Source organism: Pongo pygmaeus, chromosome 2 (assembly GCF_028885625.2).
Source record: "Pongo pygmaeus isolate AG05252 chromosome 2, NHGRI_mPonPyg2-v2.0_pri, whole genome shotgun sequence".
NCBI classification, from domain to species: domain Eukaryota; kingdom Metazoa; phylum Chordata; class Mammalia; order Primates; family Hominidae; genus Pongo; species Pongo pygmaeus.
Window position 1 is genome coordinate 148,257,899 of NC_085930.1, and position 25,692 is coordinate 148,283,590.

Consider the following 25,692-nt stretch of genomic DNA (forward strand, 5'->3'; position numbering starts at 1 on the left):
CCCCTGTTCTAATATTTCAGAGACCTACCTGAAAAGAGCTATCGGCCCAGTGCTTTCTTTTAGAAGGTCATTTGTGTGGCACCGAAAAGCAATTGCTTCCTCCATTCCTACTACCTGGAAACACAAACTTTTAAATGCATGCCAGTTCAATTGGAACAGTAGCAAATTTCATGAAGTAGCTAAAAAGAAGAGCAACAGCTGGTACATCAGGCATTAATAATATAACAAAGGAAGAAAAAAGAGAAATTTTTCATTAGTACTTTTTGATGTCAATTTATTATTTATCCCTTTGCCAGTATTCAAACAGACAGGCAGTCATAAAACATTAAAAAAGATCCTTTAAAACAGTCAGGCATCTGTTTTACCTCAGTTCCTTTTTAGAAACCTGGAAATCAGGAGCCCCGGCTTTTATACTATAGCAAGTTTGACACTTGCTGTATCAAAAATATTGCTTGAGGATCACTACATAGGAAGAGTTTTGTTTACATTTTATGAAAGGCTGGTTAGGCAGGCAGACAATTGTTTGTAAGGCAAGATCCAGTGTAAATCAGCAATGTGCTGTTTCCAACTGTTTGACTCCTCAGTTCATATTCTGAAACAAGGGCATTGACAAAACCCACTGTTCAGTAATTAGCATCCTGTCAAATCTTTCCAATCAAGACTAGCATGCTGCACCTGGTCCTAGTTAAAAAACGCATTGTGGGCAATTCTGATCTGACCCTCAGGGGCCCCTGCCATGCTCAGAACTGCATTCAGTGTGCACGCCATAATTACCATCCACACAAAATAAGTAGGCCTCCTTGTCCAGCAGCTCTGAGAGATTCTGCCTAATCCTAATGACCTGCCACACCATTTTAACTTCTTTGATAAATGTCTATCCTTGTGATTTAGACCTTTCCTCTCCCACAAAGAAGGTATCTCTTCCTGGGACAGAAGACTCCTCAGAAGTAGAATCACTGTAGAAATAAAGCAAATGAAAAATGGAGAAGCAAAAACCAAAGTAAAACAGAAACCTTAACAGCCCTCTCCCCAGCAGGAGCTTGTTGGAGGAGGTGTGGGTGCTGAGTCCCCCCTCCCTAGCTTGTCTTGCCCTCAGCGCTCTGGGTGCTTTTGCCTTTCCAGGCACTGTCCTTGGTGTAGAGGCCATGCTCCTTGATGTAGGTGATGACAGCATCGGGGATCAGGTACTTTACGCTCTGCCCTTGGCCCAAGGCTCGCCTGATGTACGTGGCACTGATCTCATTCTGCACAGGCTCCTTGGCCAGGTGAATGTTGTGCTGGTGCATCCGTAGGATGGGAGATTCTGCGATGTAACCTTTTGGGTCGTGACCTGCCCGGCCCACGCACACCAAGCCAAACTTCTCCGCTATTTCCTGGATGTGTGCATCCTTCCAGAGGTTGGGGGTCTGGAAGGTCTTCAAGACGTCTGCCCCGCAGAGAAGCTTCAGCTCAGGCACAGCTGCAAAAACAAGGATGGACCCAGTAAAGTTACAGAAGGGTCACTGCCAGGAAAGACAACATCATATTCTGTTGGAAAGTCTCACAAAATGCTTTTCTTGGAACGTATCGAGAACTCAGTGTCTCCATGTTCATGACTTGAAAAGAAAAAGCATGTAAATGAATCTGCAGCCATTTCAGGGAATACAGTTGTAAGTAATGATTTAATCAATACACCTTTTGTTTAATATTGGAAAAGTGCCAAGGAATAAGAATACTTTTTTTTCAGTGTTCTAACAGAAGTCTGTCTGTGGTTGCTTTGGACTAAGGCAGAGTGCTCTAAAGGTGGTTGTGTTGTACCCAGTACTGTGTCTTCTGATGGAAGGTAAGGTTCTGAAAGCTCTGAGACCAACAAGCCGTGGGCCTTGGACAAGTCACTGCCCTATTTGAAATCCATTTCAGCCCTTGTGTTACTAGGAACTAGTACCTGGCACTTTTATGTAAAAATCTCACTATAAAGATTAATTATAAAGGCTCTTTGGATAAACAAAAGGTCTCTAAGACTCCAGCTGGTGGCCTTTTCATTGCAGTTTCCAATAAAACAAAGCTCTAGAACAATGCTTAATGTGGATAATCCTTTGGAATGTGTTCTAACAGAATGCTAATTGTGATAATGAAATAATACATAACATTTATTGGGAGATTACTATGGGCACTACTACTAAGCTCTTTATGTGTATAATACCATATGCACCCCAGAACAATTTATGAGGTGAGTATTGTTGTGCCCATTTTATGGAGGGGGCAACTGAGGCAGAGAGCGATAAGTGACTTGCCTGAGGTCACTCAGCTAGGCAGAGAAGTCAGGTGTCAAACCCAGGCAGCCATCCTCCAGGTGTGGCATTTGTAACTGCTGGGTTCTGCTGCTGCCTGCTGGTGGGAATCTGTACTTGCATTATACTGGAGAATAATGCAGACTCCTTCCTACAGTCCCAGACTGATTTTCCTGGCACTATCCGTGTCCCTCTTGGTGAGCTAATCAGCAAAGGAAATCCAAGTCTATGCTAGAAACAAGCTGCAGGGTCTCCGATTCTTCCAGAAGCTGATCCCAGCTTCAGTAAATGGCAAAGACTGGAGTCCCAGAGTACTGGCACCTGTTAGTCACCACAAAGTCTCAGTAAGGAGAGGCTCCAGGGCTACCATACTAGAGAAAAACTTGGTGTAAATGGTCAGTTTAGGATCCTCTAAGGTGGAACCTTTGAAGGAATCCAAATGTGGACCAGAGAGATGAGTTCACACAAAAGCACTGGAGCAACTGTGGAATGGAAAGTGAGAGACTGGAGGTGTCATGGAGAAGTCTGAGTCCTGGCCTCAATTGGGCACAGGCTGCTGTGCGGCCAGAGCCAAGACCTTTCTTTCTCTGGGTATCAGTTTCCCCAACCATGAGATGATGAGCTCTAGACTCATTTAAAGCAACATATGCAATCACAGAAACACACTTTTCAAATGCTCTAGCGGCATAATACTGGTCTAGTAAATGATATTCAAACATTCCTTCATTCATGCATGTATGAACTCTTAGTGGTTACAAACTAAGACTCTAGAGCCAGACACCTTACACCCAAATTCTGGTTCTGCCGTTCAATACCTCATGTGATCTCAACTTTAAAATGAGGATATTACCCTTCATTTATTCATTCATTCACTTATCCATTTACTCATTTATCTACCACTGTATTCATAGAAACACCCACTCAACATTTATGAATTATCTCCCAGTGTCTGGCCTTTTTAAACCAATAAAACTGTATTTAACAATTATTCAGTAACTCACACTTTTCAGTAATTTGGGCTGGTCCCATTGCTCACAACATATATGTATATTTGAACGGTTCTGCATCTGTGAAGTTTTACTCCAATTTCTTATCTATCCAACCAGTGTAGTATAAAGGAGAACAGTGTTTGGTCTTTCAAACAATTAGGTAGTTTTATGTGGTCTTCCTATGGGGGAGGTACTATGATGTGCATTTCATTCCAGGATCTGCTGGGACCTGGGACACACCCTCTCTCTTCCTACAGGTCAGAGAACAGAGAAGATACCACCTTCTTTTTACAATAGATTTTTCTGTGGGGACAATTTCTGCATGTCAGTTTCAATACTGGGTACTGTTTGATTCATTAACAATGACAGTAAGGAATACTATTCACTTTGAGCCTTGCCTAGAAGGAACAAGTGCCCACACCTCCCCTGCCCCCCAAATCAAAGGCATGTCTGTGAGGCTGGTGGTGCCTGTTATTCCATGACGACAATACCATGTGATAGATCACTTCTCGGGCAACATGGGCCTCAGACCTCTAATTCCTGGCAGTCCTGTCTTTAGGGCTCACAAACACATTCACACATCTCTTCCAAATCCATTTACAACACTGTTACAAAATTTTTAGACTGAGTGACTCTATCCAACTCCTAAGTATGTAACTCCAGGGTGTAGTATAAAGAAATCAATATGATTTCTTCTAACAGTGATACAGATACATAAACAAACGGGATATCCATGGGCATTTTGGGGGCAGTGTGCTCTACCTTTGAGTAGCTAAGGGCTTTGAAAGGCAGATAAAGCTGAAATTTACATAGACTGTGAGGGAAGTGCCACTAGGATCTTTGAAAGTTTGGTTGTCCTAAGTCTGTGAGATCAAAGAACACCAATCTTGAGGTCAGTCAGCTCTGGGTTCAACTTTAAATCTGCTGGTACCCTCAGGAAAATTACTTAGCCTATGGGCCTGTTTCTTCAGCCATAAAATGGGGATAGTAAAGCTTTCTTTGGAAGTTATGGGAATTGAGTGATGGAGAGAATGCAATGTAAATTTCCTGTCTGGCGCAGCATGTGAACACTGCCACCAACAGTGATGTCTGTCACAGTACCTCACAGACACATTCAGAAATGTGGGACTTCTGGGTCTAAACAGGACACGAGAGATGAAGCATCTGACAGGCAGCACCTAAATTTACCATACAAGGCCACCTTGGAACATTCAGTATTAAACGGAAACAGATAAAGGGCCTGCTCTGTTGGGAGAGGGAATCCTCTGAATGTGGCTGAGCTGTGCTCGGTTCCATCAGCCATGGGCGAGCGCCACCTTCACAAAAGACAGACAGAGTCAGCTGTTAAAGAACTAAAGGCATCATCCATCCCAAAGTGTCACACCCAAGCAGCCCAGAATGTAGGAATCCATATGACTCTGGGTGAGCCCACGGAGGCCTGCAAATCACAGAAGTGATGGGCAAAGCAAGGCTCTGGCAGCCAGAAATTGCTGAGCTCATCATGTAATTTGCAACCCCAGAGTATAACAGCACACCAATAAAATACGCAGCACACAAAATGATCCTTTAGAAATATGTCACTAGTAACACACATGCCATCTCATCAAAAGCCAAACTTACGCTGAGAAAAATTCCACCTTCCTGTTTTTAATTGCTCTACGTTTTACCCCAATTACAAACATCAAACTGTGTTCATTATGGAACGTAATGAAAATATGTAAGTATTTAAAGCAGAAATAACAACAACAATAATAATTCTGCTTTCTACAAAACATCATCAGTTTTTAGTGTATTTCCTTAGTCTTTTCTATTTAGACACGCAAACAGATGGGAAGTATAGTCATATTTTTATATACTTAAGATTATATGCAGTATTTTATCCTGATTTTTTTCCACTTCCTTCATAAGTGTTTCTCCACATCATCAAAACCTTTTATGTAGTTTCTTTATCCTATGTATACAGTATAATTTATGTATACTTTCCTTTATATTTAAAAATTGAGATTGCTTTTACTTCCTGCCATTGTAAAAACTGTTGTGATAAACATCTTTCTGCATAAATCTTTGTCCCAATCTCTAATTATTTCCTTAGCCAGATTCCTAGAATGGGAATTTATCAAGCAAAGAGTGCAAAGATTTTTAAAGTCCCTGATATATTTTGGTAAACTGAAAAACAGTTTTTTTAAAAAATTTTATTATTATTGTACTTTAAGTTTTAGGGTACATGTGTACAACGTGCCGGTTTTTTACATATGTATACATGTGCCATGTTGGTGTGCTGCACCCATTAACTCCTCATTTAGCATTAGGTATATCTCCTAATGCTATCCCTTCCCCCTCCCCCCACCCCACAACAGTCCCTGGTATGTGATGTTCCCCTTCCTGTGTCCATGTGTTCTTATTGTTCAATTCCCACCTATGAGTGAGAACATGCAGTGTTTGGTTTTTTGTCCTTGTGATAGTTTGCTGAGAATGATGGTTTCCAGTTTCATCCATGTCCCTACAAAGGACATGAACTCATCATTTCTGATGGCTGCATAGTATTTCATGGTGTATATGTGCCACATTTTCTTAATCCAGTCTATTGTTGTTGGACATTTAGGTTGGTTCCAAGCCTTTGCTTTTGTGAATAGTGCCGCTATAAACATAGGGGTGCATATGTCTTTATAGCAGCATGATTTATATTCCTTTGGGTATGTACCCAGTAATGGGATGGCTGGGTCAAATGGTATTTCTAGTTCTAGATCCCTGAGGAATTGCCACATTGACTTCCACAATGGTTGAACTAGTTTACAGCCCCACCAACAGTGTGAAAGTGTTCCTATTTCTCCACATCCTCTCCAGCACCTGTTGTTTCCTGACTTTTTAATGATCGCCATTCTAACTGGTGCGAGATGGTATCTCATTGTGGTTTTTATTTGCATTTCTCTGATGGCCAGTGATGATGAGCATTTTTTCATGTGTCTTTTGGCTGCATAAATGTCTTCTTTTGAGAAGTGTCTGTTCATATCCTTCGCCCACTTGTTGATGGTGTTGTTTGTTTTTTTCTTGTAAATTTGTTTGAGTTCATTGTAGATTCTGGATATTAGCCCTTTGTCAGATGAGTAGGTTGCAAAAATTTTCTCCCATTCTGTAGGTTGCCTGTTCACTCTGATGGTAGTTTCTTTTGCTGTGCAGAAGCTCTTTAGTTTAATTAGATCCCATTTGTCAATTTTGGCTTTTGTTGCCATTGCTTTTGGTGTTTTAGATATGAAGTCCTTGCCCATGCCTATGTCCTGAATGATATTGCCTAGGTTTTCTTCTAGGGTTTTTATGGTTTTAGGTCTAACATTTAAGTCTTTAATCCATCTTGAATTAATTTTTGTATAAGGTGTAAGGAAGGGATCCAGTTTCAGCTTTCTACATATGGTTAGCTAGTTTTCCCAGCACCATTTATTAAATAGGGAATCCTTTCCCATTTCTTGTTTTTGTCAGGTTTGTCAAAGATCAAATAGTTCTAGATATGCGGCATTATTTCTGAGGGCTCTGTTCTGTTCCATTGATCTATATCTCTGTTTTGGTACCAGTACCATGGTGTTTTGGTTACTGTAGCCTTGTAGTATAATTTGAAGTCAGGTAGCATGTTGCCTCCAGCTTTGTTCTTTTGGCTTAGGATTGACTTGGCAATGCGGGCTCTTTTTTGGTTCCATATGAACTTTGAAGTAGTTTTTTCCAATTCTGTGAAGAAAGTCATTGGTAGCTTGATGGGGATGGCATTGAATCTATAAATTACCTTGGGCCATATGGCCATTTTCATGATATTGATTCTTCCTACCCATGAGCATGGAATGTTCTTCCATTTGTTTGTATCCTCTTTTATTTCATTGAGCAGTGGTTTGTAGTTCTCCTTGAAGAGGTTCTTCACATCCCTTGTAAGTTGGATTCCTAGGTATTTTATTCTCTTTGAAGCAATTGTGAATGGGAGTTCACTCACGATTTGGCTGTTTGTCTGTTATTGGTGTATAAGAATGCTTGTGATTTTTCTACACTGATTTTGTATCCTGAGACTTTGCTGAAGTTGCTTATCAGCTTGAGGAGATTTTGGGCTGAGATGATGGGGTTTTCTAGATATACAATCATGTCATCTGCAAACAGGGACAATTTGACTTCCTCTTTTCTTAATTGAATACCCTTTATTTCCTTCTCCTGCCTGATTGCCCTGGCCAGAACTTCCAACACTATGTTGAATAGGAGTGGTGAGAGAGGGCATCCCTGTCTTGTGCCCGTTTTCAAAGGGAATGCTTCCAGTTTTTGCCCATTCAGTATGATATTGGCTGTGGGTTTGTCATACATAGCTCTAATTATTTTGAGATACGTCCCATCAATACCTCATTTATTGAGAGTTTTTATCATGAAAGTTGTTGAATTTTGTCAAAGGCCTTTTCTGCATCTATTGAGATTTGGTTCTGTTTATATGTTGGATTACATTTATTGATTTGCGTATGTTGAACCAGCCTTGCATCCCAGGGATGAAGCCCACTTGATTATGGTGGATAAGCTTTTTGATGTGCTGCTGGATTCAGTTTGCCAGTATTTTATTGAGGATTTTTGCATCAATGTTCATCAAGGATATTGGTCTAAAATTCTCTTTTTTGATTGTGTCTCTGCCAGGCTTTGGTATCAGGATGATGCTGGCCTCATAAAATGAGTTAGGGAAGATTCCCTCTTTTTCTATTGATTGGAATAGTTTCAGAAGGAATGGTACCAGCTCCTCTTTGTACCTCTGGTAGAATTCGGCTGTGAATCCATCTGGTCCTGGACTTTTTTTGGTTGGTAAGCTATTGATTATTGCCTCAATTTCAGAGCCTGTTATTGGTCTACTCAGAGATTCAACTTCTTCCTGGTTTAGTCTTGGGAGGGTGTATGTGTCCAGGAATTTATCTATTTCTTCTGGATTTTCTAGTTTATTTGCGTAGAGGTGTTTATAGTATTCTCTGATGGTAGTTTGTATTTCTGTGGGATCGGTGGTGATATCCCCTTTGTCATTTTTTATTGCATCTATTTGATTCTTCTCTCTTTTCTTCTTTATTAGTCTTGCTAGAGGTCTATCAATTTTGTTGATCTTTTCAAAAAACCAGATCCTGGATTCATTAATTTTTTGAAGGGTTTTTTGTGTCTCTATTTCCTTCAGTTCTGCTCAGATCTTAGTTATTTCTTGCCTTCTGCTAGCTTTTGAATGTGTTTGCTCTTGCTTTTCTAGTTCTTTTAATTGTGATGTTACGGTGTCAATTTTAGATCTTTCCTGTTTTCTCTTGTGGGCATTTAGTGCTATAAATTTCCCTCTACACACTGCTTTGAATGTGTCCTAGAGATTCTGGTATGTTGTGTCTTTGTTCTTGTTGGTTTCAAAGAACATCTTTATTTCTGCCTTCATTTCATTATTTACCCAGTAGTCATTCAGGAGCAGGTTGTTCAGTTTCCATGTAGTTGAGCGGTTTTGAGTGAGTTTCTTAATCCTGAGTTCTAGTTTGAGTGCACTGTGGTCTGAGAGACAGTTTGTTATAATTTCTATTCTTTTACATTTGCTGAGGAGTGCTTTACTTCCAACTATGTGGTCAATTTTGGAGTAGGGGTGGTGTGGTGCTGAGAAGAATGTATATTCTGTTGATTTGGGGTGGAGAGTTCTGTAGATGTCTATTAGGTCCGCTTGGTGCAGAGCTGAGTTCAATTCTCGGGTATCCTTGTTAACTTTCTGTCTCGTTGATCTGTCTGATGTTGACAGTGGGGTGTTAAAGTCTCCCATTATTATTGTGTGGGAGTCTAAGTCTCTTTGTAGTTCACTAAGGACTTGCTTTATGAATCTGGGTGCTCCTGTATTGGGTGTATATATATTTAGGATAGTTAGCTCTTCTTGTTGAATTGATCCCTTTACCATGATGTAATGGCCTTCTTTGTCTCTTTTGATCTTTGTTGGTTTAAAGTCTGTTTTATCAGAGACTAGGATTGCAACCCCTGCCTTTTTTTGTTTTCCATTTGCTTGGTAGATCTTCCTCCATCCCTTTATTTTGAGCCTGTGTGTGTCTCTGCACGTGAGATGGGTTTCCTGAATACAGCACACTGATGGGTCTTGACTCTTTATCCAATTTGCCAGTCTGTGTCTTTTAATTGGAGCATTTAGCCCATTTACATTTAAGGTTAATATTGTTATGTGTGAATTTGATCCTGTCATTATGATGTTAGCTTGTTATTTTGCTTGTTAGTTGATGCAGTTTCTTCGTAGCCTCGATGGTCTTTACAGTTTGGCATGTTTTTGCAGTGGCTGGTACCGGTTGTTCCTTTCCATGTTTAGTGCTTCCTTCAGGAGCTCTTTTAGGGCAGGCCTGGTGGTGACAAAATCTCTCAGCATTTGCTTGTCTGTAAAGTATTTTATTTCTCCTTCACTTATGAAGCTTAGTTTGGCTGGATATGAGATTCTGGGTTGAAAATTCTTTTCTTTAAGAATGTTGAATATTGGTCCCCACTCTCTTCTGGCTTGTAGAGTTTCTGCTGAGAGATCAGCTGTTAGTCTGATGGGCTTCCCTTTGTGGGTAACCCGACCTTTCTCTCTGGCTGCCCTTAACATTTTTTCCTTCATTTCAACTTTGGTGAATCTGACAATTATGTGTGTTGGAGTTGCTCCTCTCGAGGAGTATCTTTGTGGCGTTCTCTGTATTTCCTGAATTTGAATGTTGGCCTGCTTTGCTAGATTGGGGAAGTTCTCCTGGATAATATCCTGCAGAGTGTTTTCCAACTTGGTTCCATTCTCCCTGTCACTTTCAGGTACACCAATCAGACGTAGATTTGGTCTTTTCACATAGTCCCATATTTCTTGGAGGCTTTGTTTGTTTCTTTTTATTCTTTTTTCTCTAAACTTCTCTTCTTGCTTCATTTCATTCATTTCATCTTCCATCACTGATACCCTTTCTTCCAGTTGATCGCATTGGCTACTGAGGCTTCTGCATTCGTCAGGTAGCTCTCGTGCCTTGGTTTTCAGCTCCATCAGGTCCTTTAAGGACTTCTCTGCATTGGTTATTCTAGTTATCCATTTGTCTAATTTTTTTTCAAAGCTTTTAACTTCTTTGCCATTGGTTTGAATTTCCTCCTGTACCTTGGAGTAGTTTGATCGTCTGAAGCCTTCTTCTCTCAACTCGTCAAAGTCATTCTCCTTCCAGCTTTGTTCCATTGCTGGTGAGGAGCTGCATTCCTTTGGAGGAGGAGAGGGGCTCTGATTTTTAGAGTTTCCAGTTTTTCTGCTCTGTTTTTTTCCCATCTTTGTGGTTTTATCTACCTTTGGTCTTTGATGATGGTGACGTACAGATGGGTTTTTGGTGTAGATGTCCTTTCTGTTTGTTAGTTTTCTTTCTAACAGACAGGACCCTCAGCTTCAGGTCTGTTGGAGTTTGCTAGAGGTCCACTCCAGACCCTGTTTGCCTGGGTATCAGCAGCGGTGGCTGCAGAACAGCAGATATTGGTGAACTGCAGATGCTGCTGCCTGATCGTTCCTCTGGAAGTTTTGTCTCAGAGGAGTACCGGGCCTTGTGAGGTGTCAGTCCACCCCTACTCGGGGGTGCTTCCCAGTTAGGCTACTCGGGGGTCAGGGACCTACTTGAGGAGGCAGTCTGCCCGTTCTCAGATCTCAAGCTGCATGCTGGGAGAACCACTACTCTCTTCAAAGCTGTCAGAGAGGGACATTTAAGTCTGCAGAGGTTACTGCTGTCTTTTTGTTTGTCTGTGCCCTGCCCCCAGAGGTGGAGCCTACAGAGGCAGGCAGGCCTCCTTGAGCTGTGGTGGGCTCCACCCAGTTGGAGCTTCCCGGACGCTTTGTTTACCTAATCAAACAACTAACTCGGCAATGGCAGGCGCCCCTCCCCCAGCCTCGCTGCCACCTTGCAGTTTGATCTCGGACTGCTGTGCTAGCAATGAGCGAGACTCCGTGGGCATAGGACCCTTTGAGCCAGGTGCGGGACATAATCTCCTGGTGTGCCATTTTTTAAGCCCGTTGGAAAAGCGCAGTATTAGGGTGGGAGTCACCCGAATTTCCAGGTGCCGTCTGTCACCCCTTTCTTTGACTAGGAAAGGGAATTCCCTGATCCCTTGTGCTTCCTGGGTGAGGCCATCCCTCGCCCTGCTTTGGCTCGCGCATGGTACGCTGCACCCACTGTCCTGCACCTACTCTCTGGCACTCCCCAGTGAGATGAACCTGGTACCTCAGTTGGAAATGCAGAAATCAGCCATCTTCTGCATCACTCTCGCTGGGAGCTGTAGACCGGAGCTGTTCCTATTTGGCCATCTTCAAAACATCGTTTTCATTTCATGTAAACTTCCTTTTTTTAAAATAGTTACTTTAGAATAGAACCAGATGAGTGGGATTTAGGGTCTGAATAGAGAGAAAGAGGCCCTCAACAATATAGGACCAAGCAGATTAAGTTGGTAGCCCCTAGAAAAATGATTCTGGAAAGAACCTGGAGTGGGCTTTGGCAGAGGGAGAGAGCTCATATTAATGAGAGCAGCTGGGGCTGGTTCCACAGGGAAGATGAATTCTGAACTGGGCCTCACAGACAGATAGGTTTTCAATAGGGGAACCAAGAATTAAGAGGAAGGAGGGGCAGGCCAGGCAAAAAGCTGAGACAGGGATTCTGGAAGCATATGCAGAGAGGTGAAGTGTGAAAGGATGGGAGCCTCAGTGTGTTGTCCCTTCTGAGTCACTCTGGCTGCCCCTGCCTCTCACTGGAGGCTCCAGTCTGCCCTAGTGGCATGGAGTGCCTCACACTTACTCTGTCTCCCGCCCTTGTGTTTCCTTACCCTGCCCCTTGGCCCAGAAATGTCTCCAACCTCAATAATCCAGTCATCCTGCAAGTCTCAGTGCAGGTGCCCCCTCCTCCATGCAGCCTTCCTAATTCATGCCTGGACTCACCTCCATTCATACCCTGTCTCCAGCTTGAGGTAGGGGCTGGGGCTGGCTGTCTCTGTTCTCAGCCTGAGCCCAGAGTCTGTTCCAGTGAGGTGCTCAAAAAGTGTCTGTAGAATCCTTTTAAGAATGCCTGCTGAGCCAGAGATGATGCAGAAAGAAGGGAGAGGCTGATAATGAATACTAGGCACTGTGCTTATGGGGGTGGGTGGGAAGGAGCCCATGCAGGTAATGGAGACAACAGGCAGACAGAAAGACCAGAGGAATACAATAAACATTATATAAGTTGATTATGTAGGAGGTACTGTAACTCCTTCTTAGATTCTTACTCTCATGCACAGCCCCCCAGACTGGCTGTAAAGCAAATCCTCAGAGTGCTTATTAAATATCCAGATTCCTGGGCTCTACTCCCACTCAGAAGGTCTGGGAAGACACCTGGGAATTAGTGCTTTTAACAAGCCGCATAGGGGATACTGCTGTGAGGGATCCTTTGGCCAGCATTTGGGGACTGTTGCATGGCACCTTTAGGGTCTGGTAGCATTTCCAAGTCTTTTTAGAAGAATGTTTCCCAATCTTGCTCTAGGAAGCACTAGTTCTGAAAAATACTAACAGATATTAAACAAAGAGTTCCATACTTAAAAAAGTGGTAAGAATGACTGGAAGGTATTTCTCTTTCTTGTAGAATCACAATGCACATGGACATAGTAAAGGCTCTAAAAAGTCCTTCAGTAGAGAAACACATTAGGTGTGCTAAACCTTGGCATTCCTAAACTCTTCTATTCTGGAAGCAGTGTTCCACCAACCAAAGTCAGGAGATGCTGCCGTAGGAAATTCTGCAGATGACCTGCTGGAATCTGCATGCCCACCACTGCATGATGCTTCTGCTTATTTGCATGAGAGCGTTATGCATTTTGCCCCTGACACCAGGGCAGCTCATACTGTGAAATCACAGCCAATAAGTTTTTATCAAACACCAGGAAATGACAACACTTCCTGGCTTACACATCTAGGCTTACAAATTAAGAGGATAATCCAAACCAACTTTAAATTCCCTTAAAAATAGGTTTCCTCTTTTGAGTGAACCATTGAGTAATTCTGCTATAAATAAAGTCTTAGTCTCTTTGTTCAAGTTTTATAATGGCATATTTTACATTCAAAAAGGCTAAGGCTTTTAAAAGAAACCCAGCAGCACTCATCAGTTTATCCCTGTGTGACCCTGACTATAATCCATGTCATTAGAACAAGTCACAAGGGCAGGTAAACTTCTTTGGGGCAAAAAATCCCAAACTAGCAGAGCAATTTACAGGGGGTGGTAGCAGATTGTCTAATCTGAACTTCAACCTCAGAAGTGACATCCCAACCAGGCAGGCCTTAAACTCCTTATCTGTGCCCAGAGGGTTGGACTCAAGTCCTCTGCAGCTGTGACCACCCCTACCCCCTTCGGTTCTCACAGAATCCCTGACATCTCATTCTCTTACAGACAAGAGGGTCAGCACCCACCTGCAGGGGTCAGGGAGAGTGCCTTGCCACGGTCTGGGCCTTCCATCTGGGGTGGAGATCTGAGCAGTTCGCTGTGATGATGCCTGCGTTGTAAACATATGGGCTCAGGGTATGTCTGTCCTCCAGCCCTCAAAGCCACCCAGGGATTTTCAGATTTTGTCTCAACCTGCTTTTTATTTACTTTAGTTCACTCATTCCACAAATATCTGTCGAGGGCCTACTCTGTGGCAGGCATTGCCAGGTGCTGGGACAGAAAGCCATGTGGGTCTTCATGGAGAGTCCTGTCGAAGACAGTCCACTACTTTCCATGTGACATGGGTGAAGGCAGGGAAATTAGTACATTTCTATTCTTTTAACATTTTCTTCAATATTTCTCAAAAAAAAAAAAAGGAGTCACTGCTGAGTAGGGGTTAAGGACATGGGCTATTAGAATCAGACAGACTTGAATTCAAGACACATTTTCATTTGAGAAGCAGGGATAATAACACCTACTTTTAGGCTCTTGTGAAAGTGAATGAGCCATGCACATGAAGCACTGGCACAGTGCATGGCCCACAGCTAGCTCCCAGAAAAGCTGCCTGCTCTCATTAGGAACTAGTACTTTAGAAGGCAATAGGGTGACGGCCAAGAGCCAGGGCTTGCAGCCAGATGGCCTGGGTTGAATCTCAGCTCCTCCACCAGCTGGCTGTGTGACCCTGGGTGGGTGATTTCAAGTCTCTATGTGGATGGTGCTGCATCTGCCAGTGAGGAATTATGACAGTGTCCGCCTCTGATGGGTGGTTATGAAGATTAAAGGGGTTAATACACACAAAGTGCATTGGGCATTTCAAATATGATTAGACTTTCACAAATTTGGCATGCCTGCCTTCTTTAGCAATCTATCTTCTGCAAATCATGAGATACTTATATATGCTTTTGTCAAACACAGGCAACCATTATACACCCCTTCTTGTATCAATTTGATCTTCCAACTTCCACTTTTTGTATTATGCATTTACTAGAACTGTATTTAGGGGGCAGTAGTGCCTGGTGGGAAAAGCATATGCTTTTCAGCCAGAGTGGGTGGGTTTAAGTTCAGGCTTTTTTGCTTGAATGACCCTGACACCCTGTAGCATTGATACTCTTAGAGCCACGTGGACCTTATCTGTAAACTGGTCATGAAAGTTAATGCTGGCCTTATCTACACTGAGTATCACAAGATCATGAATGAAAAAGTGCTTCTACCTTGCCAAATGCTGGGGAAGTGGCCTGCTGCTGATTATAATTGGGAGGCGGCTCAGAGTTAAGTTCTAGGATTAGACTGGGTTGGAATTCTGGCTCTAACTAGTAGCTCTGGAGTCTTGGTGTCTCTCTAGTTTGCTTATCTAGAGAGAGCTGTTGTGAGGATTAATTGAAACGCTTAGCACCAGCCCATACACAGAAAGAGCCCAATAAGTGTTAGCTGTTATTATCATTACTCTTAGTCTATCTTCCCACCAGATTGTGAACAGGGACCCCACTGAATTCATCTTTATATTTCTAGCCCCCATGAAAATGCTCTTTAAGTCTGCTGAATTCAGGAATGATGGAAGGAGTGGATGAATGAATACATTTAACCTGGTTCAAAGCCCTTCTAGATTATCTCAGAGACTCAGCAGAGTCTTCTTAGAGCCTGGCTGGACTGAGTGTTTTCATTATTGTTTTACTGCTTTGATTTTGGTAAACTTTATTTCTGAGGATTCACCCTTGGATTGGTATGGGCTCTCACTTCAGACTGAAGTAGATTGAGTCTCACCTCCACTTTCTAACTGTAGGACTTGAAGTATTTTACGACCCTTTCTGAATCTCCATGTCCTCATATATAAAATAAGGCTAAACCCACCTACCTCTTGGAGTTGCTGAGCTTACTAGATATACATGAAAGAGCTTGGCACACATAGAGGGTGATCAGTAAAAGGTGGTGGTGATTCTCATTTTACTTACCTTGAAGGTCCTAGTTCAGATTGACCCTACTTTGAATATTAGCTGGATCTCTGAACTTTGTTGTGGAAATACTTTCAATACAACATGCATTTGCCAGGGACTTCCACTGTGCCTCCATGGGGCATGGCCATTACTGCTTCTTGCTGCCTGCCTGAGTGGTACCTTGGGCCTGTGGACTGACCCTGGGGGCATGTTCTTGGTATCCTCAGAAGCCCCACTGGTCTTCAGGAAAGTTTGGAGGGTAACTGTGGCAAGTGTAAAGCCAGCCACACATCATGTTCCCAGCCTGCAGATCCCTGTTTTGAAGATGGCCATAAGCATGGCTTCAGAGCTCCACAGATGGGAGCTCCACGTCCTGTTTATTTGTATGTGACTGTGATTAACGTAGCCTCTGAGCCTCAGTTTCTTTATCTGTAAAATGAGGACGACACAAGATCATGTCTGCAAACAGGGGGCATGAAAGGGTGATGATGATGATGACGATGATGGATTACATTAAGTGGCATGTGACTAAGGCCTTGCCCACAACACAAGGAAAAGGTGAGTGAAATATGTTTTCAAGTGTCCTAAAGGCGTGGAAGTTGACCTAGATTTAAAAAATTAGAATAAAAATAAAGAATCTTATAGGGAAAGAAGGAATCCTCAATAAGCTCCACAGTGAATTTACATTATAGAGATGTTTGTAACTATGTCACTATGATGCAGATTCACTATGGACTTTATCAAGAGGACACTAAATGGAGCAAAAGATGGGGTGGATTTCTACCATGCTTCTAAAACCACCTGACTTTACAATTATAACTGGATTTTCAGTCTTAAAAAACCTTGATTTTGATAATTTTTGGAAAGTGTTAGTAATCAAACACAAATGCAATTGGTACATTTTGGAGATGAAACTTAAATAATAATTTTAAAAATCTTAATCAGCATTTGATAAAACTGTGTTGACTGTAACAGTGATTCTCAATTTTGGTTGCACAAAATACATATGGGAACCTTTATGAAAATATCAATGTTTAGAGCCCACCCCTGACAAATCAAAATCTCTGGGGTGGGTGGGAGGAGGTGAGCATTTACAAAAGCTTATTAAGTGATTTCTGCAGCCAGAGTTGAGACCACTGGTTTGGATGCATCTTGGTACTGATCATAAGCTTAATTCATATACTTGGCAGCTGAAGCTGTGAGCTAGCCATATATTAGAATCACCAGGTAGCTTTTAAAAATCCTGATGCCCCAACCCAGACCAATGACATGGGTACTTTTAAAAGCTCGCTGGGTGAGTCCAGTGTGCAAGCCAACACTGAGCAACACAGGAATAAAGGAGATATTTAAAAAAAAATTAAAAAGAGGCTGGGTGTGGTGGCTCATGCCTGTAATCCCAGCACTTTGGGAGGCTGAGGTAGGTGGATCACCTGAGGTCGGAGTTGGAGACCAGCCTGGCCAACATGGTGAACCCCCGTCTCTACTAAAAATACAAAAAATTAGCTGGGCATGGTGGTGTGTGCCTGTAATCCCAGCTAATTGGGAGGCTGAGGCAGGAGAATTGCTTGAACCCAGGAGGTGGTGGTTGCAGTGAGCCGAGATCATGCTACTGCACTTCAGCCTGGGCAACAGAGCTTAATTAATAAACTTGGCAGCTGAAGTGGTGGGCTAGCCATGTATTGGAATCACCACGGAGCTTTTTTTGAGACCCTATCTCAAAAAAAAAAAAAAAATTAAAAAGAAAACGAATGCGTTCAGTAAAATCTTAGCTTACTCCTGTATTTTGCAGCAGAAGCACAAGTAATCATAAATAATACTATGGTCAACTCCTATTTATCCATGAATGGCTTATCTGTTTTGAGGACAAATTATGGGCCAGCATTAGGGATTCAGGGAAGGTAGCTAACATTATTAAGTACCTACCGTAAACCAGGTGTTTTGCCTACATCATCTCATTTAATTCATATGGAATCCTAGTGAAGTGGGTGATGTCATTTCCATTTTATTAGGTGAGAAATTGAGACTCAGGGAGGCTAAATCACTTATATCAAGTAATTCAGCTAGTAAATTTGGCTCTAAAACCTGTGTCCTAGGCTACAGTGCTTCTCGCTGGGTGGAGGAGAAAGCGTCTGTTTCTGCCTACATATTAAAGCTAAATTACTTGTTGGATGATCTATTCTCTTGCTTCTATTCCCCCTCTCTTAGCCTAGATAAATGAGAAATGACTGCATGACTCATTCTAAAAGGATGATCTAGGTGTCAATTTAATCCTTATATAATTTTCAGTATATGGGTCTTTGTTTATACTAATGGGTCGTTAAAAAAAAATAAAGAAGAGCATGTATCATAACAATTATTTTATAATGGCTCTCCTTTTAATTTGGCAACAGGTTCTGAAGCAACACTGTAACCGCTGAATGCTTCTGGCTGGTTCTTTCCGCAGTAAAGGTAAGTAATAAGAACCAGGATATAAAAACTAAATGCTTACCTCTACTAAAAAGGTAAACCTTTTTCTCCCAAGTGATTTTGAAGACAAGTTAAAAATGAAAACTAAAACACATTATGAACAGGCCTGTCAATCATTCCACCTTGTCCCTTGTGCCTCCCATTTCCTGCCCATCCTAGTGGTTCTAAATAGACAAAAGACACAGCAATTTGCAATCCCTTCCAGCAGAGCTGGTTGTCATTAGTGATGAGGCAGGCCGTCCTCACAATCCCAACAGCCAGGAGAGGTGGGACTTCCTGCTTCTCTGGCAATTCCCCCTTAAAGTCTGTAGACACAAGCTAGTGACCCACTGCCCTAACGTGCAGGGCTGGCTTGGGGTTTTAAGCAGTTTTATTACTTATGGTGAATACAAATAGAAATTCCAGAAGAAAAAATAATCCAGAGTAACTGTTTCTAGATTTCTAGTCTTTTTTTCTATTTCACATAAAAGTCTGGGTTTACAGAACCCAGGAATTGTACAATTAAAAAAGACAGCTTATTCTATAGATGTAGTTTTCAACTTAGACAATGATAAAAATAACAAAAGGTCCCACCTACTGAATATTATTATGTAGTTCTGGGTCAGGAAAGTTATTTACGTATAAAAAATCCTCATTAGGTTTTGTTGTCTCCATTTTGCAAGGGAGAAATATGTCTCAGAGACTTCAAATCACTTGCTCTAAGTCACACAGCTACTAAGTGGTGGCGCTAGACCCCAGTGCTACAGTCGTCTGAAATAAGGTTGCGTGTTTCCACAAAGTGCACTTGAAAGTACAGTGTTTTGTAATTTTTCTGCTCAGGGACCTCTCTGAGAATGCGAATCTGTTGATCTCTCTCCTGCTAAGTAGAAACTGCTTCTTGGATATTTGCTGAGAAGGCCTGGCAGAAACCCAGCCCCACAATCTGCCCTACCTTTTACCCTGCAGGCTCTGCAGACATCTCCCGTGGCTCCTGGTCATCACACAGGAGAGTGACTACCATTACCTCAGCACCTTCACTGTCTCCATCCACTGTGCCTGCTCACTCTCCCAGGGGTCCACCCGGATCCAATCGGATGTCTGCAGGGCCAGCCGGGCCATGGCCACTCGGTGATGAGAAGCTGCGAGGTCTTTCTTCCCATAGTTGTCGTTGACAGGAGAGATGATACCCTGGATGACCTGGTACATTCCTAGGTAAGAGAGAGCAGTGGTGTTGCACATACAGACAGACGCTCGCCACCTGGCAGCCTGAATTCAGGCAGGTGCTAAATATCTCCAGTGCTTCATCCTGAGTGGGAGTAGACTCTGGCATTCTCTCATGGGGGAGAAAGGGTAGCTCCCTTAGAAAAGGGTAAAGGCACTACCTTAGTGAACATGTGCTTCTCCTCTAGAGTCTTCTACAACCCGGGTAGCACTGAGAGAAAGGCTTCTCTGCTGAGACAAAGTTGTGAGGGTGGAGCTCAGGCAAGGGTCCCATACAGCAGTGTGGACAGTTAGGATCAGGATATAGTTGAGGAACAGCATGACTTCCCCTTCTATAGGAATTAACAGGGGCACTATTTTTGCCCTCTATGTGAGGATGAAAATTACATTTAGTTTCTTAGCCCAAATGGGGATTTTGAGGATGAAGGACAAAGGGATGGGATTTTAGCATGAACCAGGGTTTGGTGGGTATTGGCTGTAGATGGACTGCACAGGCCACCACTGACCTGGGAGGAACGTGCTGCTGATGGAATGGGAAAGTGTACTTTGAAATACACACGGACTGTGCTCACTAACAATGATAACTGCCCTATAGATCGTCTAAACCACATGGGATTCATCTGGGGAGAGATAAATTTTCGTGTGTTAAGCTCCTAAAACTGGAGGATTTATTATTGCAGCTAGCCTAGTCTATCTTGACAAATATGTTATTTTGAGACATCCCTGTTATTCCTAGTTTAAGAGTGCCTGCCATAAATGAATGTTGAATTTTATTAAATCATTTTTCTGCAACTCTTGAATGTGTGATTTTATTCTCCTTTACTCAGTTAATATAGTAAATTGCATTGATTAATTTTCTAATCCTAAACTAACACTGCATTCCTGAGATAAGCCCTATTTGGCCAAGACATATTACCTTTCTTGTGTATTGGTGGATTCACTTTGCTAATTTGTTTTTTAGGTAGTAAGACAGGTCTATAATTTTCCTTTCTCTCACTGTCCTAATCAGGTTTTGGTATCAAGGTTATGCTAGCCTCATAAAAAGTGTTGGAGAGTTCTCTCTTTTTCTATGCTGTAAGAGATCTTGTGTGTTAGGACTGAAATAACTTTCTTTTTGAGACAGAGTCTTGCTCTGTCACTCAGGCTGGAGTGCAGTGGTGCGATCTCAGCTCACTGCAACCTCCACCTCCTGGGTTCAAGCAATTCTCCTGCCTCAGCCTCCCGAGTAGCTGCGACTACAGGCATGCGCCACCATGCCTGACCAATTTTTTAATTTTTAGTAGATACAGGGTTTTGCCATGTTGGCTAGGCTGGTCTCCAACTCCTGACCTCAAGTGATCCATCCATCTTGGCCTTCCAAAGTGCTGGGATTACAGGCATGAGCCATCGTGCCCAGCCTGAAATAACATTTTTTGTTGTTGTTGTTAAGTGTTTTGTAGAACTCACCAGTGAAGTTTTGTGAGGCTAGAGTTTAATTTGTGTTGTCACTGACAGGAGAGATGACACCCTGGATAACCTGGTACATTCCTGGTAAGAGAGAGCTTACCTGGTAAGAGAGAGCAGTGGTGTTGCACATACAGACAGACGCTTGCCACCTGGCAGCCTGAATTCAGGCAGGTGCTAAATATCTCCAGTGCCTCATCCTGAGTGGGAGTAGACTCAGTAGTCAAGTTTTTGACTACTGATTTAATTTCCTTAATGATTATAATTCAGAATTTCACTTCTTCATTATGATTTTGGCAACTTACATTTTCCAGGATTTTGTTCATCATATCTAAAATTTGAAATTTACTGGCATAAAGCTCGTTATGATATCCTTTTTTTTTTTTTGGCAATCACCACTTTAATCAAGTAATGAAAGTTATCACAAATAATAAAACAATTTGCATTATGTGCATCCTAATTTGATACAACAATAAAGTATGAATTCACCTATGAATTGGTTAACCATGCAATTTATCAGCTAAAAGGTTCATTTCTGAGAGTGAAATTACATGTTATTAATAATTATACCCAAATGATAGATATAAACTAGACATAGACAACTCTGGATTTATCCTTACCTGTAAGTATCCTAGCCAACATATTTAGACTGGAACTAATCACAATGAAACATTCAGACAATTGACCTGTCCTCTTCACAAAAGTCTAAGTCATGAAAAACAAAAACAGGACTACTCTAGATTAAAAGAGACTAAAGATACATAATAACCAAATTGTGATGAGTTTAAATGCTATATGGGGAGAAGCTACAAAAGGTATTTTTGGGTCAATTAGGGAAATTTGAATATGGACAGTATATTAGATGATATTATGTAATCTTCATTAATTTTCTTACGAGTGATAATGGTACTGTATTTATTATACAGGAGAACATCTTTTTTTTTTTTTAACACAAGTGTCATAGCAACTTTATTTGAAATAGTAGAAAATGGGAAACAACCAGTGTAAATGTCCATCAACAGATAAACAGATAACACTAATTGTAGCATATCCATACAACGAAATACTACTTGGCAATAAATGTATGACCTATGGATATATGCTACAACAAAAATGAGTGTCAAGTTATTTATTTTGTGTGAGAAAGCCAAACCAAAAAAAGGAAAAGAGTACATACTATATGATTCAATTTATATAATATTCCAGAAAATGCACCTAATCTATAATGATTAGATAGAGATCATTGATTAGAGATGGGGTTGGAGAGTGTGGAAGTGTGCTGTGGGGAAAGCTGGATGAGAAAGATCATAAAAGTCAGGCAGAAACTTTGGCAGGGGATGGATAGGTTCATTTTCTAACTTGTAGTGATGGTCTCATGGCTGTACACATATGAGAAAACTTTAATACTCTTGAAACATATGTAGTTTATTATATGTTAATTCTTCCTCAATAAAGTTATTTTTAAAAACTGTAAGGCAGGCTGGGTGCGGTGGCTCATGCCTGTAATCCCAGCACTTCGGGAGGCCGGGGTGGGTGGATCACCTGAGGTCAGGAGTTTGAAACCAGCCTGGCCAACATGGTGAAACCTGTCTCTATGAAAATACAAAAAAATTAGCTGGGCATGGTGGTATGTGCCTGTAATCCCAGATACTAGCAAGGCTGAGGCAGGAGAATCGCCTGACCCCAGGAGGCAGAAGTTGCAGTGAGCTGAGACTACGCCACTGCAAGCCTAGGCAACAGAGCAAGACTCCCTCTCAAAAAAACAAAAACAAAAACAAAAAAAACCATGTAAGGCAAAAAACAAAAGATAAGATCTAACTTCTTAGTAAATGTGTTCACCATTAGGGTGTTTAAAAAAGAGATGTCATTCTTTATTAATATAAGAGAATATTCTTATTCTTAGAAAATGTACACTTAGGCCGGATGTGGTAGCTCATGCCTGTAATCCCAGCACTTCGGGAGGCCAAGGCAGGAGGATCACCCGAGGTCAGGAATTTGAGACCAGCCTGGCCAACGTGGTGAATCCCTGTCGCTACTAAAAATACAAAATTTAGGCAGGTGTGGTGGTGGGCACCTGTAATCCCAGCTACTTGGGAGGCTGAGGTGGGTGGATCACTTGAACCCAGGACGAGGAGGTTGCAGTGAGTCAAGACTGCACCATTGCACTCCAGCCTGGGCAACAGAGTGGGACTGTCTCAAAAAAAAAAAAAAAAAAAAAGGAAAATGTACACTTAATATTTAAGGGTGAAGTGTTACAAAGCCTGAAACTTACTTTCAATTGGTCAACGAAAAATATATATAATATATAAATACACACTCACATATATAATAAAGAGAAAGAGAGAAATAAAGTAAATGCGGCAAAATATATAGGTATTCAATGCAACTCTTCTTTCAAATTATCTGTAAGTTTGAAGTTTTTTCAAAATAAGTCTGAGGGAGGAGCAGTCCAAAAAAGTATTTTTTTTTACCTTGAAGTCGCTCATCAGTGAATATTTTGTTTGTTTGGTTCCAGGTGCTATCTATAAATATAATTTTTTTCAGTGTTGTGCCTTTGCACTTGCTGTCATTCAAATCACAGAACTCTTGTTCTTCAGTTCTTTTGCGTTTAAAAGATGGCTTGTCAGGGTCATCATTTTTGCTGCTAACATTATTTTGAATCCTTTTTTGCAGATGAAAACAAATATCTTTTATTGAGATAGACTGAGGAAAAACAAGTGCAACTTCATGGTCCTTTTCTTCATATTCTGGAATACAAGAATACGTGTAAATGTTTACAAATTCAGGTGCTAAGAATTTTGCATGTATAGCAGTACTTTTACCATCTGTTTCATTTGGATGTTTAATGATGTCAATCTTCAATGGAAGCTTCACAAGTGGAATCTGTTCAATAGGTACATTTTCAACTGGAACGTAACATGTATAGTGGTAGAACATTCTGGAACTACCACATTTGAGACATTATGATCTCCCACTTTGCTGAGCTTTTTGAAGAACTTCTTGAGATGCTAAACATAAGTTTTGAAGGGGATCTTCTGAAGCTATGGAAGTAGTTTGTGACTGTTTTGTTTCCACAAATTTTGAATTATTTTCTTCACTTCGTTTGAGAAATATAGGTGGATTGAGAGACATTCTTCATTCAAACAAAAGTTTAACAGCTATTTCTAAAACACATATCATATGTGCACTGCGAGTCCTCGAACAGCTCCACGCGTCTCCAGCTCCGCCCAAGCCCGAGCCACGCGCCAGGCCGTGATCGCGCACGGACCAGACGGTATGATATTCTTTTATCTGTTTAATGTCTTTTATCTGTACCATCTGCAGTGATGCCCATTTTCATTCCTAATGTTGGTTGTGACTTCTTTCTTTTTCCTTGGGCAATATTGCTAGAGGCTTGTCATTTCATTAGTTGGTTCTTAACCAACTTCTGGCATATTGGTTTTCTCTACTGAAGGTTTGCTTTCTGTTTCACTAATTTCTGGTCTTATTTTAAATAATTATATCCTACTCTATTGGTGTTATTTTGCTATTCTTTTTCTAACTTCTTGTGATGTATGCCTAACTAATTAATTTGCAGTCTGCCTTCTTTCCTTGAGAACTTGTTTGGAGGGTCTAGCAGAGGAGTGCAGCTACTTGTATACCCTTGACTGAAGGCCGGTCCTCCTCTATCGGGGACGGTCATCCTCTTCAGCCGAGCAGGCAGCTTTGGGAGGGATGCAGATGGAGCGGTGAGGGAGGAAGGGGAACCCGTCTGGGCAGCCAGATCAGCCGAATCAACTCTGGCGATCAATGGGGTGACAGATGTCTCAGCCAGATCACCCTCACATCCTTATTTCCTACTATATACGGTTCAGGCTCTAAAATTGCCCTCTAAGCAATCCCACAAATTTTGATATGTAGTGTTTTCATGATCATTCAGTTCAAAGCATTTTCTAATTTCCATTATGATGTCTGTTTTGATCCATGACTTATTTAGAAGTATTTTTCTTAATTACCAAACATATTGTGATTTTTGGTTATCTTTTGTTATTGATTTCTAGCTTAGTTGCACTGCAGTCAGAGAATATAATCTATATTGATTCAATCTTGTGAAATGTGTTGATATTTGATGTCCTAGTATATGGTGAGTTTTGGTAAATGTCCTACGTGTGCTTAAAAAGAATGCATATTCTATGGTTGTCAAATGTAATATTCTGTCCATTCAGTCAAGATTACTAATTGTTTTGCTTAAATCTATGTTCTGATTTTTTTTGTCTGCCTCTTTTATTAGTTATAAACAGAGGCTTGTTAAAATCTCTCACTATGATTGTGGATTTTCCGTTTTTCTTTTTAGTACTTTCAACTTTTGTTTCATACGTTTTCAGGATTGTTTTATAGCTCAGAATATGACCTATCTTAGTGAATATTCCCTAGGTGCTTGAAAAAAATATATATTCTGCTGTTGTTGGACGATGGAGAGTTCTATTACACATCAGTTTGATGCTGTTGTTGAGTGTCTTTATTTGTATATCCTTGCTGATTTTCTGTCCAGTAGTTCTGTCTAGCAGTAGTAATTGGCAATTGTGGGGTGTTGAAGTCTCTACCTGTAATTGCAAATTTGTCTATTTTGCCTTTCAGCTCTGTCAGTTTCTGCTCCATGTATTTTGGGATCCTGTTTTTGGTGTGCACACATTTAATGGGCTTTCAATGAACTTTTAATTTTGTTTATTTTGGTCATCATTTCTAGAAATTCTGATGAGTTTTTCATCAAATCTGATGAGTTTCTATAGTTTCTTTTTTCTTTAGATATAAATACTACTTTTAAAATCTGTATCATACAATGCCAATGTCAAAGTCTGTACAGGTTATTTCTGTTGTCTGTTTTTTCTGATAGTTCTTAGTCATATTGTTTTCTTTTGTGCCTAGTTATTTTTGAATGTTTTCTGGTGAATGCTCCTGAGCAGTTATTTGTGAA

At 41.2% G+C, this 25,692-nt stretch overlaps 1 protein-coding gene across 6 annotated transcripts in view; it reads right to left on the minus strand.

The window, feature by feature from the left end:
• Positions 1-257: 257 nt before the first annotated feature.
• NMNAT3 (nicotinamide nucleotide adenylyltransferase 3) overlaps positions 258-25,692 on the minus strand; it is a 114,446-nt gene continuing 89,011 nt past the window's right edge. For 4 of the 6 annotated variants that reach the window (XM_054479746.1, XM_054479745.1, XM_063662227.1 and 1 more), the window contains 3 exons: positions 19,099-19,282; positions 13,686-13,768; positions 258-1,459 (listed from right to left, as the gene is read on the minus strand). In XM_054479746.1, the coding sequence (XP_054335721.1) occupies positions 1,077-1,459; positions 13,686-13,768; positions 19,099-19,282 (650 nt within the window). In that variant the 3' untranslated portion in view covers positions 258-1,076. Of the gene's footprint in view, positions 1,460-13,685; positions 13,769-19,098; positions 19,283-23,209; positions 23,486-25,692 lie in introns of all 6 variants that reach the window. The other 2 variants (XM_063662229.1, XM_054479747.1) reach the window with 2 other exon arrangements.